Raw genomic sequence first — 15,304 nt, 5'->3', positions numbered from 1 at the left:
CACACCCGCCGTCTACTCATTGTAATGATGGATGAAACGGAAAAATTGTAGACAAATCGTTGTGAAAGTAATGGCGAAATAATTTGCTGCAATTGCTCTTAACGTCTGTTTAACAATCAGCATTTATTGCTAAACAGGAAGTTAACATAATGTAGAACCGAGCCTTGCTTTAGTAACTCTACAACATGATTGCATCTACTTACTGTGGCCAAGGAATCAGTACTTAGGTCAGAATAAAACGGAAGCAAATGCTTCAGACTGGTTTAAAACTAGATTTGTATTTTCTAGTATCATATATAATACCCTCTGTTGAAAGTAATCATGTTCCGTAAAATCGATTTTGTTACAGTTTTCCTCTCCTTAATTTCTGTATCTTTTGCAAATACCGTCGATCGTGCCTCTGATTCGGACGAAATATTTAAGAGATTCGATGATCTACAACGGAGAATTCAGAATTTGGAGACTGAAAACGGACAGTTGCGGAAAGAATTGGAGAACCAAAATGCTTCTCTCGATGCATTAAAAAGAGACATGATAGGCAAGTATGGCGATCTCAACTTTAAACAAAATGATCTGAAGCAGAGTGTCAAGCAGTACTATGTCCTTTTGATGAATACCCAGAACGAAACCAGGACGAAAGATACTGAACTCCGAAAGAAGATAGACACAGATGTCCAAGAAATCCGGAACTCGCTAGCAGTCACTAATGACACACTGCAAACTGGTACGAATCTCCAAGGCAGAAAGCTCAATCAACTAGAGGGGAAGCTGGAAGCATTTAGGAATGATTTTCGTGATGTCTACCAAAAAACGGGTAAGAATACATTGATATGTGTATACGCTTGTTACAACGCACTTCGAAAAATTACGCACTTAGAAACAATTTTCAAAGTGCGTTAAATTTGGGCCTAAGTTAACACACTTTGAATAAATAAATTATATTTTCAAAGTGCGTTTATATCGACCATATTAACACACTTAGAAAAAAGACTTTGCCAGTATTCTGGCTTTAGATATGATAAATAATTATTCGACCTTTCGGTGATGACGTCACTTCAGGATTTGAGACATAGACATTTTCATAACACACTCTGAAAAAAAAATCAAAGTGCGTTGATTTGGCCCAAATTTGACTCACTTTGAATTTTTTTTAAAGTGCGTTGACTTTGTCCTAACTTTAACCACTTTGAAAAAAAATTTCACTGTGAGTTGCCACAACGCGTACATGTATATATGCACGTAAATCATCTGGGGTACAAGTCTGACGAATTATTCATCGATCTCATGGCAAAATTTGAGCTAAACAGGTAATTCGCATTAATTTTTAAGAAACCTATTGCTACATGTTTACATGCATTTAAGAAATGTGAAAAAATTGACTTTTGCGAAACTCCTTCTTGTAATTCTCTTGTCCGTATCACAAATTATGAACAAAACATGAAATTGAAAAGTATAGTATGTTGTGTCCATCTTTTACTTCAGGAGGGACCCCTCCATCTTTTTATGCTTTGCTGACCACAACTGTACCAATACGAGGTTCAAACCAAACCATAATTTACGACAGAACAGGAACAAATAACGGCAATGCGTATAACACGTCTACTGGTATCTTCACCGTGCCGGAAACTGGAACCTACGTCTTCACCTGGACTGCCTTCAGTTACGTCGAGGAGTATGTGCGTCTAGAAATAGTTGTGGCGGGAACAATCTATGGCGGAACTCTAAGCGACACACAGGAAACAGGTGACGCGGATACAGAAACGGCCATCATTGTCGCCAATGCTAAGGCCGGAGATGAAGTATTTATTCGCACTCAGAGCCGGGGGCCAGGAGATGGCCGCTTGTATGTGGAATTTGAGTGCACGTCGACATTCTCCGGCTGGAAGATTTCCTAATGAGCTTTTTCTTCCGAGGGTCCGACGAAACCTGTTAAAACAAGGCTAAAAACAGGATAAACACAATTATATACTTAAATAAAAATATTCACGTCTTTGTTATAAAGAGGATTTCTGAAATCTTTTGATTTTACTTGGCTGGCCCGATTTATAAGTGTCTTCAAGTGTTCTTAATGTTGAAATGCTTTTCTTGTAAGAGTCAAATAAGAGCTTGAGATTGTATGTATTTATTATTTTAAAGAATTTTCATGCAGTTGAATGTTGTCTAGAAGAAGTCTATTTTTATCTTGTTTATAGATTGACCACATGTTAGCGACGAGTGATCATGTAAATATCTAAAATAGTCTTTGTAATAGTGTTTACCCCATTTAATGAATAAAGAAGAAATGCATATTGTAACCATGATTTTAAAAGAATTCCTTTTATCTAAAGACAAAGGCACTGCATGCATGTATCTATATTCCTCTTGGCGCCTATGGTCAGAGTGTTTGCTATATTCGCGGAGTAAGGAGTTGATTCATGAATACGCCAGTTGAGACGGTATAAACGGAGGTCCTGTTGCAGCAGGAACTAACACGAGAAAGATTCTTCAATGGTCGATAATGAGAGAAGAGAAAAATGCGACTTGGATTTGAACTCGGATCTCCTTTCCTGAAAGAATTCAACGTCCGTAAGAGCCGAATACAGATTTGAGTTTCTGCCATCACGGGGACAAAGGAAAAACAAACATTGTGTGTTTATAGTTATAAATATACGTACATATACAATTGAAAGTAGGCATACCAAATTTCCTTTCTGTCATTTATATTTTTTTCTGAAATAAAATATACAACATGACAATATTTGATTTTATTTGAATATAAAATGTGTCAGATAGGGCACATGGCATACAACATAGCTCGGTTTTCTTTAGCGGGTGAAAAATTTGGCGTTTTGCTTCCTCAAAGATATGCCAATAATTTTTTTTTTTTTTTTTTTTGCAGACAGACAATTTGATGACGTTGTCAAAGAAAGAATTAGTTCATTTTCAGATTAGTTTTCAGTACGATTAATTTACGTTTGATACCGATTCACTCAAGAGTTTGAGCAAATCTTACATGATCAGATGAAAAAAAGAAACATTGTAAAACAACAAACAGATCAAAGTTCAAAACTTCTTTTTGTTTAGTATTTTCACACAAGAGTGTAAATTTAGCGATAAAAATGTTACGGGACTGCTTCAAATCCGCTCAAATAAGCCAAATTAGCATCTCGCTAAAATTTCCCGCTTAACGGTATGTAAAATTATTGTACAGTAATCTACGTCTAAAAGTTGCTCTGTCTTGTTCATTAATTTTTCATATATCTCTTAAAACGGCTTGGTAACATTGTAAAACTTAAGATTATAATTCTTTCCTTACTTGAGTTGCTCTGTAGATAAGCTTTGGGTAAGAAATAAAAAAACAAAACAAGGAAGTTGTCAAGTCTAGCTACCTCATTTGCAATTACAGAGCTCTAGAAAAGCTTAAAAGCCATCTCCTAGATAAAAATTATGCTTCATCTTACTACAAGGAAATCTTGAAAAAAAAGTTTCACATTTCCTTTAAATATTGGACTGCGTAGAGTGAAACTCTTTTATAGCTAAGAACTTCGATTGAAGCAAACATATGGCTGATATCAAAGTCATCATTCTTGTTTTTCTTGCACATTTTTCTGTGATTTGTGCTTCTAGCATTGGTGAGGATGTGAAAGAAATATTTCAAAAATTGGATGAATTAAGTAGAAAAGTTAGCACTCTGGAATCGAAAAACAGCCTGTTGCAAGAGGAACTAAATCGACAAAATGGATCATTTCAAGAATTTAAAACCAAACATGTACAGGAGTACTCTGATCTTAGCAAGAATCATCATCGATTGGTAGGCGAGTTTAAAATATTGAAATTCAAAGACTTTGAACCAATCAAGAAAAGAGCTGATCTACAAGATGAGAAAATCAAAAAACTGGAGTCTTTACAGAGCACCGTCAACAGTCTCAGCACTAAACTTGGTAAGAATTTGAATCAATCTGTTCAGCAGAGCACAGCCCGTCCAGACTTCAATGGGAGCTTGTGATGCAAACGTTTTTATTTAGAACTCGTACTTTTATTCGTAATAAACATATTTGTTGCCCTAGGGGTTCTAATGTTTCATTATGTGTGTATAAAATTAATATTATTCCCGGTGATTAAAATTGTTAGTGGCACCTAATATATGATGACACCTGATCCCACCCGCACTGATGTTTCGAAGGTCCGTGTTTGCTCTGCTCCTATTTTGTATTGTTTAATGGATCTTTGATCTTGAATACTGTTCGTTATCTCCATATGTTTCATTAGTCAATTTCGTAAAAGAAAATTTCGTAAAAAGTTATGAATAGTACTGTAGAAGAATCTAAATACATGACAACAAGGTTAAACATGGGATGAGGTAGTCGTATTCAAGTCCTTATGGAAACTGTATCTCAACGGGACCCGGACTTCACTCTTTTTATCATTGACCGATTTGTAAACCCCAAAGACGAATTCGAACTTAATTTTAAGATAAACTCCCAGATAAGCAATGTAGAGTAAGTTTTATTAAGATAGAAAATATTTCGCTTTAAAAAGAATAAATGGAGAAATTATTTATCTCAAAGTTTCCAATTTTTTAATTTGTGAACGCCTATTTGTACGAGACCATACAAAATAAACTTCTTTCTGTATTTCAAAACATCAAGAAAATCTTCTTTGAATTAGTTCATTAATTCCAGGTATAACGGACCAACCTCCAACCCAATTTTGGAACAATTTTGTAAGCTGTAAAGATTTTAAATTCATGATTATTTATGATAAACCAACGCCTGACCAGCTGCATTTAAAAAAAAAAATCAAGATAAGTCACCAGTAAATCGACCACGTTTGATCGTTTTTATGTAAGCTGGTCAGGTATTGGGTGATCTGTCAACCAATCCCTAATCAGGATCGTACAATTAGGCCTACAAGTGAAAATTAAGAATTTGAAGAGTTTTGATTTCAATTGGCTTTTATTTCTGACTTTAGGGGAAGCCCCTCCATCTTTTTATGCAATGATGACCTCGACCGTTCAAATACAAGGATCAAACCAAACCATAATTTACGACAAAACAGGAACAAATAACGGCAATGCGTATAACACGTCTACTGGTATCTTTACTGTGCCGGAAACTGGAACCTACGTCTTCACCTGGACCGCCTTTAGTTACGTCGAGGAGTACGTGCGTCTGGAAATAGTTGTGGCGGGAACAATCTATGGCGGAACTCTAAGCGACACGCAGGAAACAAGCGATGCAGATACGGAGACGGCCATTGTTGTCGTCAACGCCAACACCGGAGACGAGGTATATATCCGTAGCCAGAGTGAGGACCCAGGCGATGGCCACCTGTATGTGGAGCATGAGTGTTCGTCGACTTTCTCCGGATGGAAAATTTCATAAGACTCACACTCGTACAAAAAATGATGTTAACTTGCAGTATTTTTTAAATTTAAAACAGTACTGAAAATGATAAGAAACAGTTATTGGCAATTATATATTACTACAGGCTAACCAAGCATTGGTAAATATATGTATGCTTCAAAGTTATCATTGGTCACACATTTAATTTATTTATTACATCGCTAGAAAATGTGCTCAACAGTGTTATTACAGAACATTTATGAATGTTTCATAGTTCAAGTATCTCTTAATAAACAGAATACAGCAGAGAGAAAGTATCTGATTACATTACATAGTACTTAGATTGTTCTCTGAAAAATTGGAGGTGATCCAAATAATAACAAAAAGGCTACTGAAACCTTTCCACAAAAAATCTAAAATACATGTATGATAAGAATGATTGTACATTTATTATCATAAGTTGCTTTTCAAGATGACAGTTTTATCATATATTGTACGTGTTTAAAATTATAAGCATTAGCTATCCTTTTCATGAAAAGAAAAGAAAAACCCTTGCTGTGGCTCTCAACTCGACATTTAGTTTGATCTATATTGTAGACGTATTATCAGTATCAATTAACAATATTTAATTCAATTCATATGTAGACTCGATATAACCCAGTGAACATGAAATAAGATTTTTTTTCATATTTGCAAATTTTATTAGAAAAAGATGATAATGTTAATTTCACAACAAAACTTTAAGTAATTATCAAAATCCCATACCTATGCTGTAAAACAGACCCTTCTAACCTGAATTTGGGGTTTATGTCTTCCAGCTGATTTGATACTCCATGCTCTACGTACGAACAATATCTAAAGCAAGCAAGTTATTGACAAACAGGTTGATGACACAAGGGTATCTACAAACTCATTCTAAGTTATCATTTCTGATATCTTAACTTTGGCTCGATACCTTGTCAGCAAGTACAATCTTAAAGTTTCAATAAACTTGACAAATACTGACTGATGTTTTTTGATACCAATTGTAAGACCATTTTTACTCGCTGAATTGACCGTGGGTTTTTCTGCTTCCCCTTTTATGATATCGAGCACACGGCAGGTGTGCTCGGATATCAGAATTAATTATAGATAAAAATATTATATAGAGTATACTAAATACAAAAGGTACTGAGTCTGCAAAGCTGACCTGTGTTGCATAAAATGTTTTTGAAGCCCACCAATGATATATTCACTAGTACTATCGCTTTACTTCATTTTATTCATTTGTATTCAAAACTTTTATACTAACAGTTCATCATTGAAAATTTACTTATTCATTTTTACTTTATTTTCATTTACTTTTATCTTATTTCTCGTTATACACTGTGAAGAAATATTTTTTTTTTAATTATGATCAAAAGAGAAAACAATTCATATGCCGTCAGGAATCGGAAAAGCGTTGCCATTCATGAATGCGTTTGGTTGGTCGTGGTTGCTACAGTGACAAGTCACGCCTCCTGAACCCGAGGGTGACGTCATGATACTTTCATCGCACTCTTTACAGCATAAATATACCCCGTTAATCAATGTGTAAGTACCACAATGATGACAGTTTTCGTGACCTTGAAGACAATTTCCCGTGATCCCTGTTAAAAACGGAGGAACATTTTCTGTAGTATAAAGCACTATGTTAAATTCTCAAACTTAGAAATGACATATAGCTTGATATGATTACCTGAGTCTACAAGGAATCGCTTGCCTCTGTTTGGAACTGATAAAACACACACAACTATCACAGACATCAAAAGAAACCTTAACATAGTCTCGATACTTCCTAAAATGAGAAAGGTTTGCTAATTTATAATCTAATGGCTATTCTTGTCGCAGTTAGAAGAGACAGTATTTAAAGTAAGACAGACAAATGACTCTTAGATTTGTTGATAAAGTATAGAATAATCCAAACAATACTCTTTCCTCGTATTTTCATACACTGCAGTATATTATGAGAGAATTACTTAGTCAACATGGATTCAGACGATTTAATAACCCCTTATATTTTATACCAGAATTTCTTTTGAATTAAGGTTTATAATGAAAGAATTATTTTCCTTACCTTCTAGATATCTCTCAAATCCTAAAAAAAGTACTGCATGAACCTTGTACTATCTCTGTCTTTCTGTAAACAACGTAGGTTCTCCATATCAAGCTATCGTGTGACCAAAAACTGCGTTTCTTCTTTCCAGTTACTTTTGGAAATCGTTCTCCATTTGTTAATAAAGATGGTGTCTTATTTTGCTTTATTTTCATAAATTTAACATATTATCCATAATTTTAAATTAAGTATTTTTGTAAATTTTTATTTATTTTGAATATCTTGATTGAAAGATTTATCTTTTTTTTTTTTTTCAATATACACGTTTCATATAGTATTATATGCTGGAATTATAATACATTTACATGTAATTATATCAAAGTCTACGAGCTCCGTTTGATTTTAGTTTTCAATACATTTATTATGAACTCTGTGCTTATAAAGTATAGCAAATAATATGGCTTTCAAAAATACACATTCATTTTCACAGGCTTAAATTCTGCCATTCAGTAAACTGAAAGATGAATAGAAGGTGACTGCCATTTAGATCTTTCAGCGACTTTTTTTGACTGAATGGTACATCGTGTTTCATCGTGTTATTTCATTATCATTTTTATATGATTTTATACATCATTTTAAATCCCAACCTTCACCCAACCATAAATGATATATTTAATTCTTGATACATTATGAGGTAAAGTTATCAGTAAATCGCTTTTTGATTTATACCGACTTGGACACTGAGAGATTCCTGAACCTTGGATAATTACTTGGATCTTTCAACAGTCGCTGGGCTATCCGATGTTTCTACAATCTTCACCGTCTCTTACAGCCTTAGCTTTGTCTTAAAGGGCGCGCTCTCTACCAATCTAGAGATCGCCGAGAAACAACTGACTTATCTCTTTGTGATCACTGAGAACATTTATTTTTTAAAAATCTTCACCACTTTCTGTGTCCTTCAATTCGTCATTAAGACATATCGATGACGCTTTATCAATTAACAGTAGTTATTTTCATTATATAAATCGACTCGATATATCCTAGTGAACTTGATATAAACATGATAAAAGACAATACAATTTCATACCATTTGTTAGGCCTATGTTTTATTTTGAATTTGACAAACGCAGGATGCTTACTACTCCAGCACACCTTGCCTAAAGACCATAAACTGAGAATAGACTTAAGTAAAAAAGAATTCTAATGAATATAAGTTTTGAAAAAATTTTGATAACAAAACAAAATTTTATTATATCTTAAATTGAAATATTATTTTTAAAAAAACTGCAATTTTTTTTTTATAACCTATATATTATAAATGACAATTAAGCTATCAACATTTTGACATAAGTCTGTTCTCAGTTTATAGTCTTCAGGCCTGATCCCATCTCTGGAATTTCCAGTGGTCATGTAATGCCTGTTCACATTTATGGTCTTTCGTTTGCATAAACCTAACATTGAGACTTTTCTGTTCAAGGCAGACGAAAAAAAAAACCACTAGTATCATGAGAATGAATAATGTCATTTATTTATACAAAACAGGCGGTCATTCATAAACATGTAACTATAATAGTAATAATGCATATGGTGCTGAATACAATCATGAGTCTTTTATACTAAATATGAAAATAAAATCTCTACACAACAACAGATAGACACCAAAGGACTAAGGAGATTATACAGCACGCGTACAAAAAAAACATGCACACACCAGGCCCCATATGCTAGTATTGTGTAGTGTTCATAATTTATTTTTTCATAAAAACCCATCACTTTTTAAAATGTTACCCTTAACGCAGCCCCTAAAAGTCTTTATCATGCTTATTATGAGACGAACATTTGAGGATATTGCCGCATTTCATCTGTAGACAGAGCGCAAACTTTAATTTAATACAAAGAGAGATCCATGAAGACTGGTTTCTGTAGCAAACTCTGAAAGCTGAGCGGAGCAATTGCTCTGCAACCTTTGGAGATTATTGAACGATCTACAATCTTTGCTGAGAGATCAGGTGCAACCATAAGTGATCACAATTAAGAGCAATAGAAACCACAGGTATGTGTTTCACGTTAAGAATTTAAAACATTAAATATTTGTAATATTTTGACGATTTCTGAAAAATCATCATTGAGAAATCTAGGAGATCGTTTGGCGATCATCCTACGCCTTTAGAGAGTCTTTGTTTACCTTTTTGATCCGACACTGTTTTGTTCGAGTCAAATCTTTGAATTTAGACAAAACAGAATGCGGAATCCTACGAAAAATCCTGATGTATCATGTAACAAATGTTGGGAAAAGCCTTACAGATTATTATTGTTGGGATTGTAATAAAATTAATTCCGCAATTTGCCATTTAGTATGATAGTTATGTGATCGTCCATCGACCTCCTGGATCTCCAATTGACCTCTTTTAAAAAAATATTGTAATCTACGGTATTTTAAAGTGATTCCAAAGTGTTATTTAGATTTTATTTTTATTCATCAACATGAATGGTTAACTTATGTATTTATTTCTCATACAACTCATGCATGACAAGAACAATGATTGCCACCAGCGTTGATTTGGACGGACACTGACCCGTGACAGTTGGCACAACAAAACTTCTCACTGCCTAACTGAACCCCGGAACAGCCAGTACACTGGTCCCCACGGACGCAGTTTCCAGTCACTAATGAAATCGAAAACAATCATTAATATTTTTACACGATGACATATAAATGCATAGGGTGCAGTTATTGTTACACATCTTTTTTTTCATTTATCAAGAATATTGTTTTCCGATACAATTACAAATTGAGTCATATAAAAAGAGTCATGTTCATAAGGATAAATGTATTTCATGAAATTTTCAAAACATTTCATTCGACAATATTAAAAAAATTCTTCATCTTAAAGGATTCAATATTATTTGAAGTCTTAGAAAGAATCTTGAAAAAGATTTGTACTCTACTCTATCTGTATGATAGTACAAAACTAAATAGGTCTTAGAGAAATAGAATTTTCTTGAATCTAGACTAGCCTAAGATACCAATGCTTTTTAGCATGATACGAAATAAGAAGTGATCTGTGATGTTTTGCAATGATAGCAGAGGCTTTTGCACAATGCACATGTATCATTTAATGATTGAAGGAAAAAGAAGACCTAAAATATACCAAATAAGTATTTAAAACCTGCAAATTTCTCGGAATGCTTGGATACCCATAATTAATTAACCTAAAATATATTTGTTGATCAACTAGTTGATGCTTTCAATCACTTTTCCTGAATTTATTTTGCAGATTTTATAATTTTCTCTTTCTAATACGAAAAACTATAGTAATTAAAATGAAAGAAATATTCTGGTTAAATATACATTACTTAGCAAATTCAGGGATATTTTTGTGAGCATTTACAATTAGTTAACGGCTGATTTTATAAGCCTGAGAATCAGATTACCTTAATGTGTTTATTCCAAAAGGTAAATAAATTATAAGAGTTTCGACAAAGAAAATTAAAATTGTAAAGTTTGTTTTAATAAAATGCATTTGAGTGTGTTTATAACCTTCATTCGTGTTGCTATTTATTATGTTTGAGTTGAAACGAATGTGAACTTACCTAAGAGAGGAATAACTCTTTGATATGATTATTATAACCAAATAAAGTATGTTTCAATTTTAGATTTATCTCCCTTATCAAGAAGACACCAACAGCTCAATTGTGAAGTAAAGAAAGTATGTTTTAAATATGAATACCTTCTGTAATACATAAATTTGCAATACCTTGTTCTAGGAACCTTCGGTCTGGGGCGGAAAGCACAACAACCAGAATGGAAAATAGAACAAGGGTTCTCAACATCTTAAAAGGTGATCTGTAACACAACTGAATCATATAATGTGAACTGACAATTACTATAATTCACTATAGATCGAGCCTTACCATGTAATGTAATAATGAAGTAATGAGAGTACAAGAAGTGACATGGAGAATTTATATGATCTATAGCATTTAGATAACCCCACCAACACAGGTTGCAGTTTTTTGTTCTTACGTCAGGTTCAGTTTATTATCATGTGCTTAGTCTCATTTCTTAGTAGTCTCACTTCTTGATAATTTAACACAATAATAAAATTGTAATAACCCCCCCTCGAAAAAAAAAAACAAACATGCAAACAAACAAAAAACACAAAATGCGTTTGTGAAACACGGATGCACCCGTATGCCGGTATGGCATCTTAAAGCGAGGTTTGAAGTTTCTCAAATGAAAGTCAAACTCTAAAGTCAATTTAAAAAAAGTCAAAATTGTTGGCATCCAAAGGAAGCTCTCGTCATAAGGAACAAAACTATATAAAAATATGAAATCCCTAATATTAACTCTTCAAAAGTTAAGACCAAGATAATTTTTTTTTAAAGCGGGTCAAACTCTAAAGTCAATTTGAAAAATCAAAATATTTATACCCATTGAAAGGCCTTATTACAGTGAATATACATGTGAAGTATGAAAGCCTTGGCAACAGCTGACATAAGCTGGTCAAACTACAAGGCCAAGGGGTCAAATTTGGTGGTAATCGAAGAAAAGTCTTGTCACAAGGAATATAACTGCATGTGAAACGGCATATGAAAGCTATAGCCCCGCCCACACATAGTTATAGACAAGGTTATTTTTTTTGACAAACAGACTGCATAACGGCATATGAAAGCTATAGCCCCGCCCACACATAGTTATAGACAAGGTTTTTGTTTTTGACAAACAGACAGACGGACAGGACAAACGCTATATGCCCCCGAATCTTCGATTACGAGGGCATGAAAAAGATGGAATGTAAAATGTATTTTAATTCAGTCCATCAAATTAATTCGAACTCTTGAAAGATGCTACATGAGACCTCAACTTTGGAGCATACCTAGACTTGGACATTGGGACCATGGATACTGATGGTTAAGAATTTCAAAAGGAAATTGATGCTTCAGATCCTTTTATTTTAAACATCATGTAGATTTTGAATTTTAGCTGTACCCCATAAATTGAAATCAACAACGTGATAAAACGAATATGACAGATTTGCTTTTTGGTCAAAGGACTACGGAGTTGCTGAAAAAAAAGATGCGTTTGTGAAACACTGATGCCCCTGTATGGCAGCTAATTTTTGGGGGTTGAAGTTTCTTAAATGCAAGTCAAACTGCAAGCTCAAAATAAAAAAAAAATATTTATGCTCAAAGAAAGGTCTTTTTACAGTCAATACACAAACATATGAAGTATGAAAGGCCTAGCACCACATATTGTTAGTGGCCAGGGTTAAAGTTTTGGGATTTGTGGTAAAAGTGGGTCAAACGTCAAGGTCAAAAGGTCAAATTTTGTTCTTCCCGAAGAAAGGTCTTGTCACATGAAATACACGTCTTTAATATGAAAGCTATAGCCCTACCAATTCAAAAGTTATGGACAAGATTTTATTTTTTGTCAGAGAGACAGACGGACGGACAGGACAAAACATACTGGTATTTTCTCCCGATTCTTCGATTATAATGCATTTTGGTTTGTCTGGTGCGCATTGACATATGAACCCAAATCAGTTCGATCTCCATTTCCAGCGTTTTAGAGATTTTTATAGACGTCAAATACTAGTGCCGGTATATCAGTTTTATTCTTAATCGTTAAGACGAATAATAGGAAATTTTATTTCCTTCTTAATTTTATGGCTACGTCATTGGCCTATGAGTTGTTCTTATTTGACTCATTCCATCCCACAAAATAATCTCCATTATATTCAAATCCATCGTAGCAAGACGGGTATAGATTGAAGATTGGAGACATTGAACAGTATATAATATTCATGCTCAAAAGTCCATTAGAGAAGCATATCAGGAGCAGATCAAATACGGACCTCTAAAACATCAGCGGTGGGATCAGGTGCCATTGAGGAGTAAGCATCTTCTGCCGATCTGTTAAACCCGCCGTGTGCTATTTGTCATGATCTGGAAACAACGGAAAATGCCTAAAATTAGTATAAAAAGCGACAGTCAGCATTTTACTTCAGGAGATTGTATAATAATAATTATGCTGACATGGTCATTGTATCGACCATAGAACTTACGAAATTATTACTTGAAACGAGACTGCTGATATACTGCTTCAAATTGTTTGTAAATAATATACCTTGTTTTAGAAATTGTTCATACGTAGAGCAAACTCTTGCGTATCGAATCAACTGAGAGATATGAACACCGTATGCAGGTGATAAGGGTATATTGCTGCATAGGTAAGGGAATTTAACGATAAAAAAGTAAAAGTCATCACTTCAGTCATAAACCTTGATTGAAAGTTCACAATTATAGTCTTTTTCTCCTTAAATATCCAAATACTTGTATGAAACAGATGTGTCAGACTCTGTTTTTTTTTATTCTAAGCTCTCCGGAATATATCGTGTCGACTTAAGAATGGAAATAACCATTGTTAATTTACAATGAGTCGTCGATATATCTAAAACTTTAGGTGTAGGGCACAGTAATTGTTTTCTTGTTTTCACGTATAATATTTTGAACAAAGTCTACTTCGCAATTAAAACTGATGGAAATTCCAATAGATTGCTGGAAGACCTGGTCTCCAAAAAATCCACATAATTATATTGTCAATCAGAAGAACATCTTTTAAATATCAACTTCAGAGTAGATGTGCTTATGTGTACAATCAGATTGTTTTAATGACAAAGTAATTTTACAATGACATGGTAAATAAATTTTCGATTTCATTTTTATAGAAAAAAGCCGCTGTCAATGATGACACAAAGTGTGGACGGACTTTAATTCTCGCGGATAATAGATTTTCATTTCTCCAAATCCTTACTTCATAGGTACAAAATCTGCATAAAACGAGTTGTTTGCCACTCTTGCTCTTGCGTATCGAATCAGCTGATAAAAAATACCACAGAGTCTGAAACATCTGATTCCTATTTGTATATTTTACTTGAAAAAGACATTAATGGTAATCTAACAACCAAGTTCTATGATAAATGTGATGACTTTAACTTTTCTATCGTCAACTTCCTTAACTTATGCAGCAATACATGTATACCTTCATCACCTGCATACGGAGTTTATATATCTAAGTTGACTCGATACGAAAGAGCATGCTCCACGTATATTAACAAGTTGAAGCAGTTGATGAAACAAGAATATCAACAGTCTCGCTAAAATCATCATTTCGTAGGTTCTATGGTCGATATAATGACCTTGTAAGCAAATACAATTTTTCATTGAGTCAAATTCTGACTTCCGATTTTCATACTTATTGTTAGCCCATTCTTTATAAACTGAATTGGCGACGGATTTTTTCGTTATTGCCCGATCATGACAAGGAGCACACGGCAGGGGATACTCACTCCTCCATGCGGCACTTGATCCCACCTCTGCTGTTTTGGAGGTCCGTGTTTGCTCTGCTCCTATTTTGTATTGTGTTATGGACTTTTGATCTTGAATACTGTTCGTTATTTCCATTTGTTTCATTTAAGGAATGAAGCTTATTTTAACTTTTGTTATACGATATAACATAACATAACTGCTTCGCGGTTTATAAAGCGTAAATAGCTGCAGATTTGTAGCGTTATGGTTTTATATATTTTTCTTTGACCATAACGCTACAGATCCCGTAATGCAAAAAAGGTGCAATTTACGGCGCAATATTTTTTGCGCACTTTTGAGGAGAATTTCTCCACTTTCCAGCATCGGTCAATCAACTACCTTTCACTCCCTAATTCTAGGCACATTATTCAATTAATCTGTATATTTTATCCATCTCCCAACCCTTTATATTCGTCTCTACAAGTGATAAACTCGCTTGACTAAAATTATTTGTTAGATTGCTGAAAATTTACTTCAAGCGAGTTTATCGCCTGCAGAGACAACTATAAATGGTTGGGAGGTGAATAAAATATAC

At 34.0% G+C, this 15,304-nt stretch overlaps 2 protein-coding genes and 1 long non-coding RNA gene across 3 annotated transcripts; 2 read left to right on the top strand and 1 right to left on the bottom strand.

The window, feature by feature from the left end:
- The first annotated feature begins 206 nt into the window (after nt 1-206).
- On the top strand, nt 207-2,735 carry LOC134253927 (uncharacterized). The gene is made up of 2 exons (XM_062736501.1): nt 207-814; nt 1,483-2,735. The coding sequence occupies exons 1-2, from the start codon at nt 322-324 to the stop codon at nt 1,893-1,895; spliced, it is 906 nt and encodes a 301-aa protein (XP_062592485.1). The 5' UTR covers nt 207-321; the 3' UTR covers nt 1,896-2,735.
- Nucleotides 2,736-3,477: 742 nt separating this feature from the next.
- Nucleotides 3,478-6,649, top strand: LOC134253928 (uncharacterized). Its single transcript, XM_062736503.1, has 2 exons — nt 3,478-3,920; nt 4,951-6,649. The coding sequence occupies exons 1-2, from the start codon at nt 3,542-3,544 to the stop codon at nt 5,361-5,363; spliced, it is 792 nt and encodes a 263-aa protein (XP_062592487.1). The 5' UTR covers nt 3,478-3,541; the 3' UTR covers nt 5,364-6,649.
- Nucleotides 6,650-6,690: 41 nt separating this feature from the next.
- LOC134253929 (uncharacterized) lies at nt 6,691-7,534 on the bottom strand. The gene is made up of 3 exons (XR_009989209.1): nt 7,420-7,534; nt 7,042-7,140; nt 6,691-6,952 (listed from the first exon to the last, which is right to left on the bottom strand). It is a non-coding gene; the product is annotated as an uncharacterized LOC134253929 (long non-coding RNA).
- Between the last annotated feature and the right edge of the window lie 7,770 nt (nt 7,535-15,304).

The sequence above is a fragment of the Saccostrea cucullata genome, unplaced genomic scaffold (assembly GCF_032062105.1).
Source record: "Saccostrea cucullata isolate Sc308-1 unplaced genomic scaffold, CSIRO_AGI_Scuc_v1 ctg194, whole genome shotgun sequence".
NCBI classification, from domain to species: domain Eukaryota; kingdom Metazoa; phylum Mollusca; class Bivalvia; order Ostreida; family Ostreidae; genus Saccostrea; species Saccostrea cuccullata.
This window is presented reverse-complemented; position numbering and strand designations above follow the sequence as displayed.